The 21,958-nt window shown below is 35.2% G+C and overlaps 1 protein-coding gene across 5 annotated transcripts in view; it reads left to right on the top strand.

The window, feature by feature from the left end:
• Rfx3 (regulatory factor X3) overlaps positions 1-21,958 on the top strand; it is a 276,587-nt gene that overhangs the window by 196,955 nt on the left and 57,674 nt on the right. For 4 of the 5 annotated variants that reach the window (XM_060388037.1, XM_060388031.1, XM_060388024.1 and 1 more), the window contains 3 exons: positions 47-121; positions 8,419-8,600; positions 13,694-13,813. In XM_060388037.1, coding sequence (XP_060244020.1) covers positions 47-121; positions 8,419-8,600; positions 13,694-13,813 — 377 coding nt within the window. The remainder of the gene's footprint in view (positions 1-46; positions 122-8,418; positions 8,601-13,693; positions 13,814-21,958) is intronic. The other variant, XM_060388051.1, reaches the window with a different exon arrangement.

The following is a 21,958-nucleotide window of genomic DNA, read 5'->3' as shown; positions in this document are numbered from 1 at the left end:
TTACTATCTTGTCTTGAGCCCTTTTTTTAATGACATCTATTATCAGATTGAAATGGCGATTGAGACGCTGCAAAAGTCTGACGGTCTGTCCACTCACAGAAGCTCTCTTCTCAACAGCCATGTAAGTTGCCTCTTCATGTACACTAATCTCTTGCTTGTTCTGCATGTGTTGCTTGCCTCTAAGTGCTTGTTTTATTTATTTCCTTATTTATTTTGCTTCCTAACCTTTCTTTCTCAAGCCTCTTCAGACTCTAATCATTTAATGCCTGTTTGACACAGTGTGTTATCTCAAAACAAAACCAGAGAGTGCTGCTTCACAAGGTGTCTGTACTTTTGGTCTATATATACAAATTTAAATTTAATGACAAGCCACTATTTCTGATATATAACTAATACTGATTGTAAACATTTAAAGACTTTTTTTTAGCCACATATTTATTTCCCCTGAAGCAAAACATTGTAGTATACCTCTTTATGTCTGAGGCCCAGAAGCTACCATGTCCATCTGTGACTGGGTATGACTCTCTAAATGGATTAGAGATCTCTAATGCCAAAAACAGTGGCAAACTGTTTAAATGTTATCACTGCTAAGACTAGAAAGTAGGTAGGTCACAGTCATGGGCAAACTCGGGTCCTAAACACTGAAGAAAAGTAAAAACGGGCCAACAGTGAAGTTACCATGAGCCCTGACTTGCGTAATCCCAGAGGGGAGCAGAGTGGGCTCGCTGCCTCCTGAGGCTCTCACTGTTCCCGGCCCGCATCACTGTAATGCTGGTAAGTTCTGTGAGGTAAACATTGGCATCATCTGTTCAGAGTTGAAGAAATGAGTGAAAATGCTTGTTACAGTTATTTTTAGTAGGTGATTTCTGAATGTATGGGGAAGTGAATGGACATGTGACTTAAGTCAATTGTAGATAGAGCTGCTAAGTTAGCATTAGTGACATGTAAGAGTTAGAAATTTCCTTCCAAAACAACATTTTTTTAAATTTACAGATAATTTGTTATGATTTCTTAATTTTTATTAATATTTTTATGACTAAAAACTTTAAAATTAGGATCACTGAAATACAGTAACATTAATTTTTCAGAAAAAGCTGTAGTATTTTTAACAACCATGTAGTTTATAGGAAATGTTTCACTATGAATCTTTTCAATAGTGTTTAAATTTTGAACTATTTCAGATTTGTATTCCAAAGTAATAGTTCCTTCTGATGTTCTAATGTTGGTTTTTGGAGGAGGTGTTTGATTCATTCCTTTTTCAACAGAAGCATCTTGATAAACAAAACATGTTAGCCAATTTGTAGAAGGTCTAGAATTTTAGTAAAAATTATAGATAAAAACATTAAAACAAGGATTTATATTTTGTCACCTCTTTTTTAAAACAATTTGAACACTGTTCTCTCTTCTTTGTTCTTACGTATATTCTGCTCATTGGAATGGTTCTGTGGTTGTGTTAAAGGCCAGTTTACCATATGTTATTAGGATGCATTTGCCAGTTTGTATAGTTGTATATAGAAAGTGAAAATGCTTACACTTCCAACTAGAAATGTGCAGGCATGTAAGTGTTTTTAAAAATAGAAATTTATAATTGCTCTTTTAAAATTTTCAGATTTCTAAATTGTCTCTGAAAGTCAATTCTTATTTCTGTTTTGAGATATGAAATACATAATATGTTTATTAAATTTAACTTCAATAAGCCAAATTTATTGATATTTTTATAAACAGTATATAGGTATAAGAACATGTTTTTTTAATGTTTCTATTTGTTTGAAACTTTTGAAATGTATTGATATTTAAAATTATTTTCTTTAATTAGAACTTATGAACTAACATTATCAATGACAGTTGTGAATGAAGCTGCTCAAACAAAATGATTATGTGGTCTTCCTGGTTTTGAGTTTTTATTGCATATTTAGCAAATCTTCTATATATTTAAGCCTCATAGCCGCATTTCACTATGTAGGAAGAGTGGACACAGATATTGCTCTTGTGGCGAAAATATTTGTTTATTGGCTTCACTCACTTTATTATGTCTATGATGTAGTCACGTTTGTTCAAAACTACATGTAGAATGCACTTCTGTGAACAGAAGCACCAGGATCGGTGTTTTGCTGCTGCCCATTAGCTTAGCTTCTTGAATGCAAAAATGTTTCTACTGTCTTTTCCTTGGGACATTTGTGATGCTCCTGACTGTCATTGGATTTTCCCCAACTGCTGGAATAAAATGCTACCTAGTATGTGGATTCTGGCCAATAACTTCTTTCTGAAGTTGTTCCAAATTCTCCAGACTTAGTTGGAGATTTGTTGCACAGAAGTTTGATAATGAAATAGTATTTTAGAAAATATTGTTCATTTTTAGATGCTAATGAACTTTGTTACCTTTTTTAATCACAAGGGTATAATAAAGAATTATTAGAGGTCTATAGGATTTTTTTTAAAGATTTATTTATTTTATTATGTATACACTGTTCTGCCTACACGTCAGAAGAAGACACCAGATCTCATTACAGATGGTTGTCAGCCACCATGTGGTTGCTGGGAATTGAACTCAGTACCTCTGGTAGAGCAAGCAGTGCTCTTAACCTCTGAGCCATCTCTCCAGCTCCCTATAGGATTCTTTGCAGTAGAAGTAGATTCACCTTTATGATGATTAGTTCTCTGAATTATCAGTTTTTACAAATGATCAATTTCATTAGGAAGAAAATTAGGGAGATTATCTATAATGTATATCCATATTTAAACGTCCTAAAATGATGCTTAATAATAAATTTGAACATATAATCTCTTATTTTATTTTGCAATATGGTGCAGAAATGATTTCCCTTTTATCTGTATGCATTTAATTTTTAACAACAATACAAAAAAATCATTTCATGCAAATACCATAAATGATACCTTTCTAGTCAAATCCAATTGACTCTCTCCTTTCCCCTTCTTTCCACACATGTAATGATGGAGCAGTGTATCACATCTTATATTCCATTCTCTCAAGTCTGAATGTTTGTATGTATACCACATGTATTCCTAGTGTCCAGTGAGGAAGGAGGAGAGCAGTGGATCCCCTGCGACTGGAAATGGTTGTGAGCCACCATGTGGGTGCTGGTAATCAAACCCAGGTCCCCTGGAAGGGCAGCCAGCACTCTCACCCACAGTATATTCCCACCCTCTTCTGGTGTGCTTTTAAGAATATTGTATGCGACCAATCCATATTTATTATTTTCAATATGCTCTTATCGTCCACATTAAAATGCAAGGACACCATCTGCATTTTGTACAAGACAGTATGTTTCAGCTGAGGAAAGTTATACAGTGTTTCATCTGTTTATAATGTTAACCTGGTGGCATTATGTCAGCACATCGTAGACAACCAATAAATATTTATTGGCTAGAAAAAAAATCAGCAGGGAAATAAAGCTTTTTAAGGTTTGCCATCTAGCACAGCCCCCTGCCTAAAACAGTTCTGGTACATAGGAGTAGATTTGCAGCAAATATTTGCAGACTAGATGAATATAAGAAATAGTAGAAGGACACAAACCTTACCTGTAATGTTTGAGGTTTCTTTCCCCAGTCATGCATATGCCTGTTTAGATCTCATGCATACACTGTATTGATTTCTTTTTTTTTTTTTTTTTGGTCCCAAATATTATTCAGTCAGTTTTATGTCTTGGTAGAGGGCTCTTTCTCATAGCATTCTACCTAGGTGAAGAATATGTGGGTCACGTTATAATTTCCCACATACATCCTTAAGATTCAGAGTAACTTATTTTCTCTCAACCTAATCATTTAAAAAGTTGTACCCGAACATGATATGACTCATTTCTTTGCATCTTAGAATTTGCTTTGATTTTGGTTCCGAAGAACTCCTTTGGTATAATACTTTATGTATGTATTTTATTTTTTAATTTTATGTACGTGAAAATGCTATTTGTAAATTTTATATATCTGCCTAAGACCATAGAATATCTAATTCTTTTAGTTGCAAACTTAAGCTTGTCTTATGCTCTCATCTGTAATTAATATGTTTTCATTTAATATTCATATTATATCCAATTTTGGATACATTAGATGGTAAATTTCAACCTAGAATTGTTAAATTGATTGTTACGACCTTTTGCATAGTGCACCTAAGCATGTGTATCTTGTTGATTCCACTTAAGTATATGAAAACCTCTGGGCATTTGTGTTTTCAGAATTTTCATAATCTAGGAGACAACTGATGCATAATGCCTACAGGCTTAAGCTACTGACACATATTCAGCTTAAAGTAAAACCTTGGTTTTTAGTCCACCGCTCACTTAGCTGAATTGTAAGTGAAAGTTACAGTTACTATGGGCCTGTCAAAATGTATAACTGGTGCACTTAACATAAAGTGATTCCTAGTTGATACTAATTCACCGGGAAAATGCCAAATGTTACATTTAGATGTTAATTGGGCAATACCTATTTTTTTATTTTTATTTGTCAATCAGTGTTTCATTTTAGGAAAAATAGGAACTATTCATCCTCTGTAATCTGTTCTGATTAATACAGATTAAATGAAAAGGTTGAAAGGTGCAATTATGTTGCTTTCTGCCCTTAGATGAGGATATGTTTGTTCATTAGAAGAATAATTAGGTTTAAGGATAAAGGTTAAAATTTTCTATGATATTTCACAAGCTTTAAGATCTTTCATAAGCTTGTAAATATAATCACTTTAAAAGATAGTTTATTAAAAGAAAAAAATAAGAGAAATAGATAGTTGTATTCTAAAGTACTAAATGTTAAGAGTATTGAATTCTAATGTCTGAGTACATTTTGTTAAAGAGAAAGCAGCATGAAACAATGTACCTTATAAAAAATTATTCACCTCGTTTGGGTAGGTAGCATGTGGGACATATATAATCTTTTACGTTGTATTACAGAAATGTATGCTCAATTTCTTTAATAATAAAATAATACTTATCTAATCCTATGTTTTATATTCAATATCTGATTTATAGTTTCATCATGGGTCAAAATCAGAAAATTAAACACTAGTATGTAAACTGTAGATTAAATATTCCAGCTGTATCTCTAAGTCTTTTCAGTCATGTTCTAGAGTGTGTACTGCTTCTATGTAAAGTTTCTAAGATAATAGCCATAGGTGTGGTTGGTGGCAGGCTTCCCAGACGGACCCATGGCGACACACCAGTCACCTCTGTTTTCAAGGCTTTTACCTCTGTTGACCCTCCTTTTCCTTCCGTGTGTCCTCCATTCTTCTGCAAGGACTAAAGTACCTCCTTTTCATGAGACGGAGGCAGCACAAATTTACCTTTGCTATTGTCAAGTCTTAGTCATTCTAGCTGTCCTGGAATTTACAAACCAGCCACAGCTGGATACTGTTTAGTATGCACGTGTGTATGGTCACATCAGTCAGGTTCATATTCTCAAAAAACTAGTTTTAAACGTAAAACATTTGGAGGAATATAAACAATATAGGAAGAAAAGAAATTTTTAAAACACATTCAAGTTTTTACTTGACTATAAGAGGGATGAATAGCTCCTGTTCTGATAAAATCTCCATTTTCTCTGAATTCTCCAGCTGTGATGTGAGTAACACCATTTAGAATTCTGAGTAGTTTTGCTCTGATTAAAAAAGACATTTTGCCATAAAGATTTTTATTACAATACATAAAAATTGTTACTAAAATTGACCTAAGTAACTCTCACACAGTCACTGTTGCCCTTGAAGCATTTTATTTTGACCTTCAATTCTTGTGCTAGTTTCCCCGTTTCATTAAATACATTGTTCAAAAAAAATTATCAAATACTTAAATTTGCTTTTTTAAAATCTTTCACAAAATGTTTTATCTATAAGATTACCCTTGACTAAGCAATGAGTAAGCTCGTCTACTTAGTTATTTGTTATAAGGAGACTAGCTTACAACTAAGGTAGTATTAAACGGTTTATTTCTGTAAGTAATTGTTTTCATTTGTTTACATCACATTAAAATTGTTTATATTGATCTACTTTTAGTTGTATATTGTGGTTATAAAGTTCACATTTTAAAGTTGACTGTTCCAATTCAGAGGGGAAATGTCCTTTAAACTAAGATTTTCTGTATAAATCTACTACCTCTCATTAACAAGGGAAAGTATATTGAATTATTTCACTCCTTTCTTAATCATGTTTTTATGGGGACACACATACATATTAAGTGTTTTCAACTTAAATGTGTTCTACAATGCATGAAGTGTTTATAAGAAATTTTTTACATCATTTGAAATGCCTCAAAATAATTTTACCTTATACAGAATTCTTCTAAGAGCTTTTTTAAAATAGCATTTTTTTGTCTACTCTTGATATCAAGGGTCTATGTTCTTATTTTTAACATGTTAAAATACCAATAGAAGGTAGTTGTGCCTTGCTCTATCTAGCACCTGTCTGAAAGACTGTAGCACACTTTGGTGCATTGTGGCTCACAATGGCTACTTGAATTCCACTTGAAGTGCTTCCACATCCTGATCATTTTACTGAGGCGCGTGGATGAAATGTGAGTCAGGTTTGTATTGCTGTGTTTTGTCTTTCCTACCTGTGTTTTATAGTTAATTTTTTTTTTTGAAATTTGCAAAAGGTAAAAATTCTAAAGGAGCATGCTAGCCTGCTGTTCCAAGCAGTACTGATTTCAACCTCAGAGACTTACTGCATGAGTGAGCTTAAATCTGATGTTTCTTGTTGGTCTGAAGTTTATAGAGAACCTGTATTGCGCATTATTTTCAGTACACAACACTCACATTTGAGTGTCTCTGAAACGTTTTACTGATTCAAAGGCTAAAAGTAAATGCTACGAAATGACCTGTAATATTTTTCTGTCAATATAAAAAGGAGAGCTAATTTTGTGTAATCTTTTTAGTGTCTTATAGTATTGAATTATGTATCATACAGTATTAATATATATTTTAAGTTTGTTTATTCATACGGATATATGTTCCTTATGAAACTAAAATTCTTCCTAAATGGGACATACTTTTATTTCTATAAGTATCTTATATGCTTTGTGGTGTATTTGCCAAGCCATTAACAACTTCAAGTTTGATGATATATAATTAACTATTTAATAATTTCTTAGAGATATTTGAAGTTAACATGCTCTAGAAAAATTCAGTTGTCATAGATAAAAATAATCAAAATATTTTATAATTTTTAATAAAACTGAAAATTCCATAAGTTTAATCAAAAGACTTAAACTAGATAGATAAAATAGAATAATTCTTTGATTTACTTGAATGTTCAAGTCATCATCACCTTTTAGCCTTTGATTTACTACTCAGAGGACAAGTCTCATTCATCTTTGCATTATTTTACTTTCATAATTCATATTTAACTGCATGCTCAGGTTCAGCGTTTGCTCTTTAATAATACCATTTATAAATGTCATGGATATTATTAAGACAAGTAATATGAGGCATTTGCTGCTTTGATGGCCTGTTGGTCTAAGCAATTAGGAAACAAGAATTAGAAACTACGCTCAAACACTAAGACAATGCTGTAACCTTAGGAAAATCATTTATGTTTGTTTTGCCTCTTTTTCAAGTAAGTAAATGAATAAGTTGAAATTTAATAATATATGTATGGCAGAGATTTTTCTTGTATGTTCCGACTTTAAACATTATCTTTTTAAAAAGTATAATATAAAAAATTTAAATGTTAACTATAGGCCAAGAAAACATTATTTATTATTGAGCCTTCCAAATTTTTGAAGAAAAAAAGACACTTCAAGTTTGAGGCAGAATATTTGAGAGGATTATAAAAATTATTACCTTTCATTATATCAAAGTTATTTGTAACTTCTAGCAAGTATCCTTTTGGGGGAGGAAGAGTGACTAAATTTTGCCTATAGCAGCATTTATCCCATTAGATAAAATGTTTTTGTATTATCTATCAGCCATTTCAGATAAATTATCATTCTACAAAAGTGAATAAATTTTTCATTAAAACCTCATACAAGTAAGCGTACTGATTACTTATTGTAATAACTCAGTGTAAAAGATGAATTAGGTGCCATGTTGCCCAGTCTAGAATATAATAGGTACCATGTTACCAGGTTTAGTAGAATGTTTTGTTTTATAACAATAATAAATAATTATATTGTGCATTTTTGACCAATAAATGCTGTTATTTTAATTCCTTAAAAAAGTATGTATCTCCAGGGTTATAGCCAATATTGGAGAAATTAGTATCTCTAACTTATACTTGAAAACTGAAGAAAAGATATTGTCTAAACCCATAACTGCTGTGATGTTTTCCAGAGCTTAGAAAGTCAGATGTACCGGCCTCTGGATTATCACAGTTTATCCTAAGGGCTAATGAAGTTCTTCCAAGTATTTGTCCATGCTGTATCTTGCCGAAGTTTTGGCAAATTACATGAATTCTCTGCTTATTCTTTCTTATCTTAACAGCTCCAGTGGCTGTTGGACAATTATGAGACAGCAGAAGGAGTGAGCCTTCCAAGAAGCACTCTGTACAACCACTATCTTCGACACTGTCAGGAACACAAACTGGACCCAGTCAACGCTGCCTCTTTTGGAAAACTAATAAGGTCCATTTTTATGGGGCTACGAACTAGGAGATTAGGTACTAGGTTAGTATTTATAATCAACACAATCCGTCATCTCTGTTTCCATTTAGAGGAGTGTTGAACAGTAAAGAAAAATGTACTTGGTTACAGAAAACATGTGAGGAGAAATATATAAAGTGAACTCACTTTATAAAGTCCATAGGAAAATGAGCATTACTATTTAGTGAAACTCACCAAACTGGCTTTTAAACTACATAGAAATTAGAAGGCCAACTTGTTTGTGCAAGATTCACATAAGATTGTTTAAGAATTGTTACAGACCATTGCTTTTTGAAAATAAACACACTAACATGAATGAAATGATGACACAGTAAATGGGAAACTAAGCATGTCCTTGTTGTTTTAAAATACAATTAATTGTTTTAAAGAAAACTTTGACTAGAAGGGGTTAAGCCTGAGCTTTCTACTTTATTCTGTAATTCTGACGTTATTTGAAGTCCTTGCTGTTCTTGTTTTTCTCCTGTTAGCCTTCTAAGCTTTCTGTTTCTTTCTCCTGTTGGTTATGAAGATAGATGTATGTGGGAGGGAAACTGTGGTGTATGTCCATGGCAGAGAGCAGTGACATGAGGGAGAGACTTCCCGTCTCGAGGGTTTCTTTTTTACAGAAACAATGAGTGTTTTTTTTCTAAGCAAACATGATAAAAAGATGATTTAGAGACTGGGAGCTTCATTTTTATTTTCTATGAGTTTTACAAATTGAAAACTAATAGTTTAACCTGTTATGGTCATACTGCCCCAAAATATATGAATCCTTGACTTTCCAAGTCATACAGGAATCATACACAGAAAATTAAATTAGAGATGCCGCACTGTACATTGAGTGATGGATTCTTATTTATACATCACAGCCTCAAAGACTAAACCGTGCAAAGGATTTTTTAAAAAATCTCTGTGAGAGAAGCAATACCCTAATAATTAAGCATTTATGCTGAAAGAAGGGAATGTTGTCAATCTGTTCCTTACCCATCTCCAGATACCTCTATTGTTGTGATAAACACAACACTATGACCAACACAACTTATGGAGGAAAAGGTTTTATTAGTTTACACTTCTAGGTCTCAATCCATTACTGAGAGAAGTCAGGACCAGGAGCTAAAGACAGGGACCTGGAGACAAGAACCATGAGGAATGGTTCTTGCTGCCTCCCTCACAAACTCCTATTTAGCTAGCTTTCTCATACAGCTTAAGACCATGTACCTTTGCATGTGCCACTCACACTGGACCCTCTTGTATCAGTTAATAATCCAGACTTCCTTCCAAGCTCATGCCTGTAGGCCAGTCTTACCTAGGCAGTTTCTCAGTGAGGGCTTTCTTTTCAAATGACCCAAGTGGAAAATTAAAGATAAGGAGGAAATGATTTCTATGTTCTATGTTTTATAGAATGTGAGGCCTTTATATATAAAGACTCAAAAAAAAGAAAAATTGTGACTTTATGCTAACTGATGAAGTAGCCAGTTCTGGAGGAGAATGATTGGACAAAGTGATCTAAAATTATAAATAGTATGAAGGGTAGCCCAGGAAAGCCCTTCATTCAGATTCCACACTGTCTCCTTAGAGTAAAAGATACTTCTTTCATCTAGATGTAGGGTCTTAGGACCCTTGACATGAGGGTTCTAAGACCGATTTACCAAGGAATAGCAGCTGTGTTCATCACCCATTTCCCTGGAGAAGTGAGAGAATTTCATGGCCTCTTTTTGCTGTTTTCTCTAATGCCAAGTATATTTTGGGGCAGTATGCCCAGAACTTCATTACTATGTTAGTTTTAGGAAAGTTTGTATGTGTTCGAACTGTGGATTTTTCCTTTCGCTTGCTTTGAAGCAAATGTGCCACTTTCAAATTGCCAGAGGTTCAGATCTTTTATAAATATATTCTTCTACCGGTACTTTAAAAGGTAGTATATTGATCATCTTACCCCATGTCTGCTCAATTGATTATCTTTTTAGGTGTATAGATTTCATTATGTTTATCATATCTTATAGGTCTATATAAGTGAGTATATCCCATGTTTGTCTTTCTCCTTCTGGGATATTTCACTCAGAATGATCTTTTCTAGATCCCACCATTTGCCTGCAAATTTCATGATTTCCTCCTTTTTGATTGCTGAGTAGTATTCCATTGTATAAAAATACCACAATTTCTGTACCCATTCCACCGTTGATGGACATCTGGGTTGTTTCCAGGTTCTGGCTATTTAGAAGGACAGATGGGATATGCATTGAACGTATGACAGACAGATGGGATATGCATTGAACGTATGACAGGAGTCTACTGAGCGCATCTGAAAGACTCTAACTAGCAGTGTTTTCAAAGCAAAGACTCATGACCAAACCTTTGGCAGAGTACAGGGAATCATAAGAAAGAAGGGGAGTTAGTCTGATGGGGAAAGGATAGGAGCTCCACAAGGACCAAATATATCTGGGCACAGGGTCTTTTCTGAGACTGACATTCAACCAAGGACCATGTATGGATATAACCTAGAACCTCCACTCAGATGTAGCCTGTGGTAGCTCAGTAACCAATTGGTTTCCCAAAGTGAGGGGAACAGGGACTATTTCTAACAGGAACTCGATGACTGGCTCTTTGGTCTCCCCACCCCCGAAGGGAGGAGCAGTCCTGTTAGGCCACAGAGGAGGGCTTTGCAGCCAGTCCTGAAGATACCTGATAAAACAGGATCAGATGAATGGGGAGGAGGTCCCCCCCATCAGTGGACTTGGAAAGGGGCACGGTGGAGATGAGGGAGGGAGGGAGGGAGGGACTGGGAGGGAATGAGGGATCGGGACACGGCTGGGATACAGAGTTAATAAAATGTAACTGATAAAAAAATAAATAAATAAATAAAAAATTATAAAAAAAAAAAAAAGGTAGTATATTTTAAACTGCAGAATGTGATTGTCTCTTCAGACTGAGAAAAACTAGCTTTCATTCCTTTTTAAAAAGAACTTTCTGTTTCTCTAGTATTTTTTACCCCCCAAACCAGGAACACCATTATTTAGAGACCTAACCTAGTATCTCCTAGCTGAGGGCTCAGTAGTTACATGTATGATGCCAATATTTTGAAACTCTAGGCTTTAGTCAACATTCTAATAGCTGTATTGTTGTAGTGCTTTTGTTACTGAAAAGATTTCAATGGGTCCTATTTTGAGGCTCTATTCAAACGTTGAAACACATCTTTAAAATAGAAAGGATCAGAATTGGTGTTGTTGGGTTTGTGAATGAGTAGAATCCATATTCTGTAAGTACAGTCTGCACTACTGCAGCTCTTACTTTCAGCTCCCTACCCCCAAGGATTTTGTCTCCTAATCCTTTTAAAATTGTGTGTGCTGCTTGCAATTGAGTTGGAAAGGAAAGCCTAAAAGAATAAGGAGGGAATAAATGCTTTGGGTTGAGTTTCAACAAATGGAGTGTGTAGAAGCTAGGATGGCGATAATAGAGAAAGCTGATGGTGTAGGGGTGAACTTTCAGAGATTCTGCAGTGGAACCTGGCGTCAACTGTTCACTCCTTTTCCAAGGAATGAACAAAAGGTCAGTGCAAATCAAGAGGCAGATTAAATCCTATGTGGGTTGTTTTCTGTTTTTGTTTTTGTTTTTGTTTTTGTTTTTTTAAGTGAGCATTCTTTGGAAGCATTATCTGTCAACAAAATCGTCTAGTGAAATTATCAAAGCAGACCAAACCTCCTTTTGGTACTGAAGTAGACAAAAAGCTTATAAAGCCATTGCATTTCTACCAAAGGCAGTTTAAAAGGTACCTTTTGATAGATCCCTTCTCCAAATTAAATCTGACTGAGGACGATCCTGGGTGTGTTGCTCTTCCCAGGCCATTCCTACTGGGATAAAAAGAATTCCTCTCCCAATGCTAATTCGCTAAATCCCAAGAAACTGAGCCTCTGAAGAAAAACAGCAACCTACTGTGTGGTTTTATCCCATGATTTTGCCACCTGCTTCTTCCTTTCCCTTACTCCCTACAACCTCCAATTTCTATAGACTGCTACAGACTGTATTTGTGGTAGGTGTTGTTGGAGGCTTTTGCTCAGATTTCAGTGGACTTTGTAAACAAGATCTAATCTCTCAAGTGGAAGGTCTTTGTCTAAAGATGTTCAGTTTTCACTAATATTTCATTTTTATTTGAAAGTGTAAGGACTTGATTAATGTCTCTTCAAACACATGGCTCATCTACTGTATGTTTCTTAGTTTTGAAAGTAAAGTTATTTTCATTAAAAATATTTAATCCACACACTACTTGCATTTCTCCTTGTAAATGAAAGAAAAAAATTGGAAGAGCACTCACTGACATATTGTTACATATAGACTTGTGAAAAACTAGTCTCTCTGCAAGAATCTACATATTTAAAATCTTATTTTGCAAGAATTTACAAGTTCCATTCAGAATAAAAACTGTTATTTCTAATATTAAGCATGATATTTTTCATTTTCCAAGAAGTTCCAAAATTTTTATGCTATGAGGGTTTCACCATTTTTACAGGGAACTCTCTCAATGTTTTATGGTATCTCTTATTAGCAAACAACATATATCAATCAATACAAAAAGCAGGGACTAATAATATATGTTTCAAAAGAAATACATTAAGTGCCTTTTTCCTTTTTAGGTTTCAAAACATTAAAAAATGAATCATCATATAATGTAACAATATCATTTTTAAAATAAACACAAAAGAGGAATTAATCCAAGACTATGGAATAAATGCTTTTTTTTCTCTATGTTTATGGAAAATTGCTGTTTAATGTACAGTGATTGTTCTGTGGATGAATTGTGATTAGCCCAACCATTTCCTTCTGAATTAAATTAGAAATGTATAGTGGATCATAAATTAACATGAGTAGGACAAATGGGCTATCTGGTGAATATTTAAGTGAAAGCGTAAAGGAAATATTTACCCTTGAGGTCTTGAGGTGATCATTTTGGAATCATATTTTGGTATTTAGAATGTCACTGAAGAAATATAAAAGTCATCCAGAAAAGATAAATCATAAATGTGAAATGCTAGTATACTGTTTTAACCCAGTTTTTCTGTGTGAAGTTAATGGCTAATTTTAGCTCTACTGACTTTTCTTGTTTCCATATTTATTCTTTTGTGAAGAGGAAACTCCAAGTACCATTACTATGGGATTCGTGTGAAGCCAGATTCTCCTCTTAACCGTCTACAGGAAGATATGCAGTACATGGCGATGAGACAGCAGCCCATGCAGCAGAAGCAAAGGTATATCCCGAGTTGTTGTGGTGTCAAAGTTGCACACTTATTAACACCATGGGACTTCCTATTTCTGAACAAATAGAACAAACAAATCCACAGGATCGCTGCTACCATTGACATGCTCTCACTGTAAACAATGTTTAAATATCATTTAGAATTTCAGCAATCCCTTTTCCAATTTTTTTAAAAAAAAACCTATTCTTCTACTTGTTGGACCCCTTAAAAAGTTAGTTATATGTTCCAACCTACGGTTCATATGGGAAATGACACACAGAGAGTAAGGAGTTCACCTAGGCAAATAGTACCCTGGGAGAAACTTCATCTTAGTGTTTGTGAGGCATGCTGTTTTCACATCCTTCAAGTCACTTTTTAAGTTTTATTTATTGTACATGCGTGTGAGTGTGTGTGCATGTGTAGTGTGTGTGTGTGTGTGTGTGTGTGCGCGCACGCGTGTGCGTGTGTATGCCTGTGCATGCCTGTCTGATATATTTGTGAGGGTGGGTATGTGGAGGTCAGAGAATAATTTTCAGGATTTGCTTTTCTTCCAACATGGGTTCCATCCAGAGCAGCTTGTCAGACATGCACAGGATGCATCTTTACCCTGTGAGCCATTTTGCCCTCTCCCCGCTAGTTCTTTTGGACCAAGTCTGAGTTCTTGTAGGATCTTTGGGACTATTGACATTTCATTGGGATCTAATCTTCAAAAACACAGAATTGTGGGCATTAGAGCTTTAAGAGATCTTGCCTTCATCAGTGGGTGGATGAAATGGATGGATGGATGCATGGATGGATGGATTCATGCATGGGTGAATGCATGGAGGATGGATGGATGGATGATAGAATTATATATATATTGGAATTGAAAAGAACCACCTGTCTGGTCTCTACTTATAATCTTTGGCAATCAAAGCATTAGCAGCTATGATTTTCGAATAACTTGAGTAGAATATATAGCCCATCACACTGTTGTTAAATCAGAGCCTTCTAGTCGCTTATGACTGCCACAACTTATAGTAAATTAAAATTTTACCAACTCTCCTTCTCTGCCAGTAGAGCTCACCTTTGCTCTGTAGTTAGAACTGTTTTTTCCAACTGAATTGGTAGATATACTAGGAAAAAGGAATGATTTCACTGGGTTCTTCATTATTCTGAGGTGTGATTTGTATAGGGAAGCTTTTCTCATCTATACTAGTGTAGTATACAGCCTGAGTGCGAAGTAATAGAAAGACAAGATCCCATAATAGGCTTTCCTCTGCTCAACAAACACTGAAGTTCTACTGTGTGCTGGGTCCTCAATTCAAGGCCAAGGCACAGTCTTTACCTTTGAAAACACAAGATATAGGAGGAATGAGGGGAATAAAGCAATGCAATGTGTTGTGCCAAAATCCAGTTTTAATTGAACTATAGAATACAAAGTAATGGAACAACCTCTGGGAGGGGGCAGGTTAGGAACTTCATAGAAAACTTCATAGAAACTAGGGACTAAGAGTAAGAAACAGAAAGGACTATATAAACCAAAGGGAAGAGTTGGCATTAGCACATGGAGGTAGAGGATGATGTTGGCAGTGGCCCATGGTTTGCTTGTTACTCCAGGAGGAGAGTTGCAGAGACACTTAAATTGCTTAGAGAGAGATACAGTGGATTTAGTAATTTGAGGCACACAATAAGAGATAAAGTTTTACCCGGAGGTAGTAAGTTTGGGTTTTGGGGTGTAGAAAATAGCTGTAAAGCTATTTAGAACTTTGAAGCAAACAATGAAATTTTGTTTTTTTCTAAAGAGATGACTTTTTGATTTGAGGAAAGACATACTTAATGGGAAGAGACTAGAGGTAAGGACTCTTGTTACATGGTTTCAGCACAGCCGTAATTTCCAGTGTATCCTGGCCTGGAACTGCAGTTCAAGGCTGCCCATCCCATAGAAAAATTTTTAACTGACAGGTTCTCAGTTTCGTTTTTAATTGCCAGGTATTATTATTTTTTACCTGTAGGTGGGAAATAAATTTAAAAGGATCAAAAAATAACAAAATAAAACATAGATTAGTACCTTGTATGGTAGCAATAGTTTGTTATAATGAACTGTTATGATCTTGAATTTTTTTATTACCTTTTCAGTTATTAAGAACAGAATTTGTAGCATTGACTTTCTGATGTGATCTCTGCTCCCAAGCTTAGCAGCAATGCAGTGGGATAATGGTGAAATCAAGAAAAGCTTGATTTAGGAATAACATATTCAAACATAATTACTAACAAAAGCTTGGTAAGCTGTACCTAAGACAAGTAAATCTTTCTGTGACTTACCTATGAGGAAATCTAGTAAGCTTGCATGGAACGCACATCTTAAAAAGACGGTCTTTATAAAAAGCCTGAGTTAGGTAGGCAAAAGCTGTCTCTGTTTTTCTTTTCTTTGTTTCTTTTTTCTTTCTTTTTTTTTTTTTTTTTTTTTGTAATTATCTCTTATTGAATAGACTCCAGAGCTGTAAAGGTTAAGGAGCCATGAAAATCGCTGATATATCTCCAGGTGTTGATAATTGTTATATAAAAAAAGGACACAATGTGAACATGTTTGCAGAGATGTAAAATTACTTCCTGGATAAAATCTGCCAGTGTCAGTGTCTTGTAAAGTCTTCTTTCTTATGAAAGAAAAACCATTAGAATACCAAAGTTGTGGAAGTACTGGATTTTGTTTTCCTCTGATACTATATATGTATATCTATATGTATCAATCATCTATCTACAGACATATATAAATGCATACACAACACGAATAAATATTACATATGTGTGCATGCGTGTGTGTGTGTGTGTGAAACTGAGTCTTACTATATAGTCCCAGCTGGCCTGGAACTTTTATGCAGACTAAGGTGGCATCAAACTCACAAATCTCTGCCTGCCCCTGCCTGCTGCATGCTGGGATCAAAAGTGTGCACCCACGCCTGGCTCTTGAAATGGCAGCTGGTGGATATTAGCAGCGTTCTTGTTTAATACACAGGTGCTGCACTGGGACACACCAGAGGCTTCAGCTTGCTGAGGGAGCACATCCACTGCATACAGTTTCTTTTTTTGAGTCTGACTGTGTGGGACAAATTAAGAGTATTTGTTGAGAATCATGAAAAGTAATTATTATTTACCTAAATTTTTTCTTTGATCTTTTTTTATTTTTTATTTTTTATTTTTTTTTTGAGTCAGGGATTCTCTCTGTAGTTCTGGCTATCCTGTAACTCACTCTGTAGAGTAGGCTAGCCTCAAACTCAAAGAATCCACCTGCCTCTGCCTCCTGAGTGCTGAGGTTAAAGGTGTGTGCTACCACCCCTAACCCCTGATAATTGTTTAATATCTGAATAATTTCAAGATTCAATGATTCTAATGTAATTAAATTTATATAAGAAAATGTACTGTCTTGTTAAACTACAAATGGTATGAGAAAGGTTTAAAATATTTTATAACAGGTAGTGGTATTTAATATTTCAGCATATTCAGATGAAATACTCCATGATTTATTGACTACATGTATAGTCCCATATCTTCCACAGTGTAAATTACATTTTTATATGTTTTTATAAGTAAAAGTCAAGTATGTGTCGATAATTTTGATAACTTAAGTTTGGGTATTCAATTTTAATTTTTCTAGGTTGAAAAAATTAATAGGGTAGTAGAGAAAATTTCCACTTCTGTGCAAATCAGATGCTCTTTGAAGCTTCCATATGGAACATAGCCATGCATCAAGAGATAAATGAAAAGAGATTCTGGTTGAAAAGCAGATATGACATAATTCATATTTTCCCATACTTGAAACATGAATCCACCTTCAACCCATTTACCTAAACTAAAGGAGCACAACAGAGCCTGCTTTATTCGAAGGCAATTTGGGGGTGTAGCTATCAACAAAAGAAAATTTTAAGTAGTCAGGATCTTCTGTTTCCTTGGGACATATTTGATACCATGGTCTGTGGACATTCAGTGAAGGGATAAAAGGAACTGAGGCACTCCCAACAGCCCTTATTGTCATCACTGTAGTGATCAGAGTTAAGGTAATAAAATGTCACAACTTCATTGTGAATGTAGTGTCAACTATGAGTAATCAAAAGGAGAAAAATGTGTGTTATGTGAAATATCGTTTATTGGAAATAAAGTTTGCATTTAAATGAGGAAAATTCTAATGAAATGTATTCATCCTAATTGCTAACATATTAAATGCCCTAATTTAGACAACACTTAAAGTAGGTTATCAAAGAGCAAAAAGGGTGATAATTTTTAGATCTATAAACTATGTAAAAATGTTTGTTGCCATTTATCTTTAACACTTAAAGAAATACATAGGAAATGTTAGCATATATATTTTAGCAGAGAAGCCACTTCCTTTCGACAATGTGCCTGACCATTTCTGATCCCAGTAGCCACTCTCAAAAATACTACAATACAATCATCATTTTTCAACAATTTAATGAAGTTGTCAGTTGCTTACAAAATAAGCATATAACATGTAAAAGAGAGCAGAAGATGACAGCAAGGAAGGAAGAAGAGATAACTCAGTTGACAAGAAAATTATGTCTATATAGACTTGGTGACTGATCACATAACAACCTGACCAAGAACTCAGCCTCCTGTCATTCTTGTATGAACTCTATTCTCAAAGACACAGGTCACACCAGCAAAACCTGTCCATTACAAGAAAATGCTTACAGCCAAATGTGGAGGTTCGTGGCTCCCCGCTCTTCCTTCCCCTCCCTCAATGTCTCTTTTCCTTTCCCTCTCATTTTCGCATAGGAGACTAAGACAAAAACTATTATTCAAAGCTCAAGCACACCATCAGCTACCTAGTGATACCTTTTCCAAAAAGGCACATGAAATGCAGGGCAAAATCACAGTGTAATGAGTATGTTTAATTAAGGGGCTGTTAACTGTTTGCATGGTCCCTTGCTTAGAAAGAGGAATGTGAAGGAAAGAGCCTTTATGATACTGGAGAAAAGACAAGAGCAATCTGGTAGGAAGGGAGACACAAGACTCCTTTTATGAGGGAGGACACCTAAGGACACTTGTCATTAGACCTTTCTTTTAAAAAAATAAATGAAACCAAAACAACTTTATTTGACAAAAGAAAAAAAACTATTTACAGTAGTTTTTGCTGAAAGATTGTTCAATGCGACAACTGTGCCTCTCCAGATTTATCTTACAAGCCACCTAAGCAGAGACTCCTCTATCCCTCAATGCGCCATTTTATTCCTGGAGGGGAGAATGCCAGAATATGTCAGCAGCATGGCTCCCTTACTCCTTCTCTGCTCAGTGCACTGTGGGGAGAAAAATCCTCATCTCAGTATCACCGCCTACTGTAGGCATCCTGCAGCAATCCTGGGATCTCATGGACAATTGGAGTAGAAGTGGGCAAACAGCAGATTTAGTAAGCTGCCATGTTTATGCACCCTCAGTCAGGGCCTCAAGGTGATGAGGATACTGGATCTCCTGAAGTACAGGAAGATGCAAGAGGGAGGCAGGAGATAGAGCCCAGAGTAAGGAGCTTAAGACATGTGCAGCAACTCTATACTTAAGGTGGAGAATAAAGATCTGATTGAAGATTGTTTTGGTACATCTGCAGATGGATGATGTCACCCCCACCCCAACCTCAGTTTCTTCATCTTCAAATGGAGACAGTCTTCAGAGATTGCTTTATAGTAAAAGTGGAAAATGAAATTTTTCTAGCTGGAAACATGGAAGTGTTATTCCTCTTCACAGTGTCCTGCTAGTGCAGGCCCTATAAAAAGCTCTCTCGTAATCCTTTGTTGTGTTGGAAGAGAAGCATCCTGGGAGCGCAGTGAGCACGGCTTGTTTCTCTGTACTTCAAGGCTGGTTGTCGCCAGCTTTAGGCCAGTGTTAATAGTCCATTATATTTTCCTGAACCAGGATTTCTCTGGGATTATTACAAAGCTAAGCTTGAAGGACTGGGTTATCCCTCAGAGGCAGATAACAGTGACAGAAGTCTTTAGTGAGCAGCTGCTCTGTTACATGTGCTCTTCACCCTAGACCATCAATGCGGAAACCTGACACTGATGGCTGAAGTAGTCATCCTTAGTACATCACTGACCAGCTCATGACGTCATGAGCACATGTTCCACTGAAGTCAGTATTACCTCCTCAGCACCTAGAATGAGTGATCTACACCATTCATTCTCATTGGAACAACTACGCCATTTGAACTTAATTTGTTTTATTTTTCTTGCATCATTGCACATATAAACTGGTGTGTAGCCAAATATTCTGAGTTGCCAAAGATATCTTTTGTCACCAAGGTTGATATTATAAGCCATTTAAATATTTAGTATGACATCAAAGACTCATTTATTATTCTAAAAGAATGGACCTCTACACATTCACTGTTTTCTTCTGATCCATTCGTGTCTATGCCATGTGGCTCATTTCCAATATCAATCTATAAGCCCTCGGACAATTTTTTCAAAGAGAAATGCAAGAAACCAGTTAAATTCTAGCTTCTTGTTATTATTATTAGCTGGTCATTTTGTACTTTTATGACTTATAAATACAAATACTAACTGCGTGGATAGTCATGTTGCCTTCACTTGGACGTTTTTCAGTTGCCTTGAAAGGACTTGATGAAAACTCTAATAATGGTGACTATGTAATGTTCTTTGCTTACACTGGACTTCTTCAGTGTCTGTGCTTGTAACATTATTGACAGAATATTGCTTCTATAGTAGAGCACAGCTGTCCAAGTCCTAAATAACAGCTACAGCTAACCTCATGGGGGGAGATTCCTAACAATTTTCCAAGTTTTCTGTGTTAGTGACAGGTTTCAAGCATACACTTAGCTATTAAGACATCAGAGCGTCTTTCATTTCTTAATCATTAACAATGTTAGCTCTGATTTCCCATGGAGTTGCAAGCTGTTAAAATGCTCATTTGCTTCTTACTGATTTTGAAAACAAGAGCTGTTGCCTCCCTTAATAAAATGCAGGTCTCTCCTGTGAACATGCATAACTCAACAGCACTCATACTCTATTGGAAAACTTAATCTAGAAATGATTTGCAAAGTAAATGGGGGGGGGGGTACATGGAGAGTGCAATTCTCAATACAAAAGAGTTCATTATTTCAACAGGACTTGATATACACTGTTTGTTGGTGGTATATTTTCAATCAGTTTTCCCTACCTTTTGCAATGTAGTATTTTGATCACTATTTAATAAAGAGTAAAAAGAGACAAAAGATCAAAAATTCATCTTTAAATAATAAAAGGATAGTTGAAATTTCACCAGCGTTAAGATAATGTAAAATTATTATGTTAGATCAATAAAATATTTAAAACTTATATTATTTTTATCTTTCACCTAGCTAAAACTTAGATCGTACAGTGTCATATCACATGTAACACTAATATGTCTACAATATGTCTAATATGTCTTACAATAAATTATAGTGTAATCTTGGTTGTTCATTTAAAATTAGTGTGTATCATAAGAAAAAATAAAATTTATGGCTTTGGAAGGAAATGTGTGCTGTCAAATGTTGGATATATTTCAACAACATGGAACTGTGTCTGTTTTGGCATAAGAGGTTCCTGTAGACTAGGTCTGTGCAAGCTACTTAGGAAATATCTCTTAGAGAAAAACAAGTTCCCCATTCTCACAGACTGTACTAGATGTTGAATAAGGCTAGTTTTTTTATTTTGGTTTTTTTTTTTTTTTTTTTTTTTTTTTTTGTGGGGAATGTCCTACATATTGATATATTGATGCTAAAGCTTCAGAATGACCAATATATGTTCTCCTTAGCCATTTCTTCTAGTAAGGCTCAGCAATCCTGAGTATTTGTTTACCCACTGTTGTGTGTGACTGTCTTTGTCTTCCGGCTTTGGGGAAACCCAGACAACTAAGATAATTGATGTGGTCCTTCACTTCAAATCAAGAGAACGAACATCTGTACTTCCTGAATCCAAAATTTCTGACTTCGAGGATTTCTTCTAAGCACTGACCCAATGCTACACAGTAATATATTGGATATGCCACTGTGTGATTTTTACTTTAGACAACACAGAAAGAAAAAGCCAGTACAACAGAGAAACTCTTTCACACATCCATGCTTACATTGACCCTCTTGGCTGGGATCCACCTTCCAGTCATTGCTGATGTTATTCATCATGGCATGGG

The sequence above is a fragment of the Meriones unguiculatus genome, chromosome 1, assembly GCF_030254825.1.
Source record: "Meriones unguiculatus strain TT.TT164.6M chromosome 1, Bangor_MerUng_6.1, whole genome shotgun sequence".
NCBI lineage: Eukaryota > Metazoa > Chordata > Mammalia > Rodentia > Muridae > Meriones > Meriones unguiculatus.
This window is presented reverse-complemented; position numbering and strand designations above follow the sequence as displayed.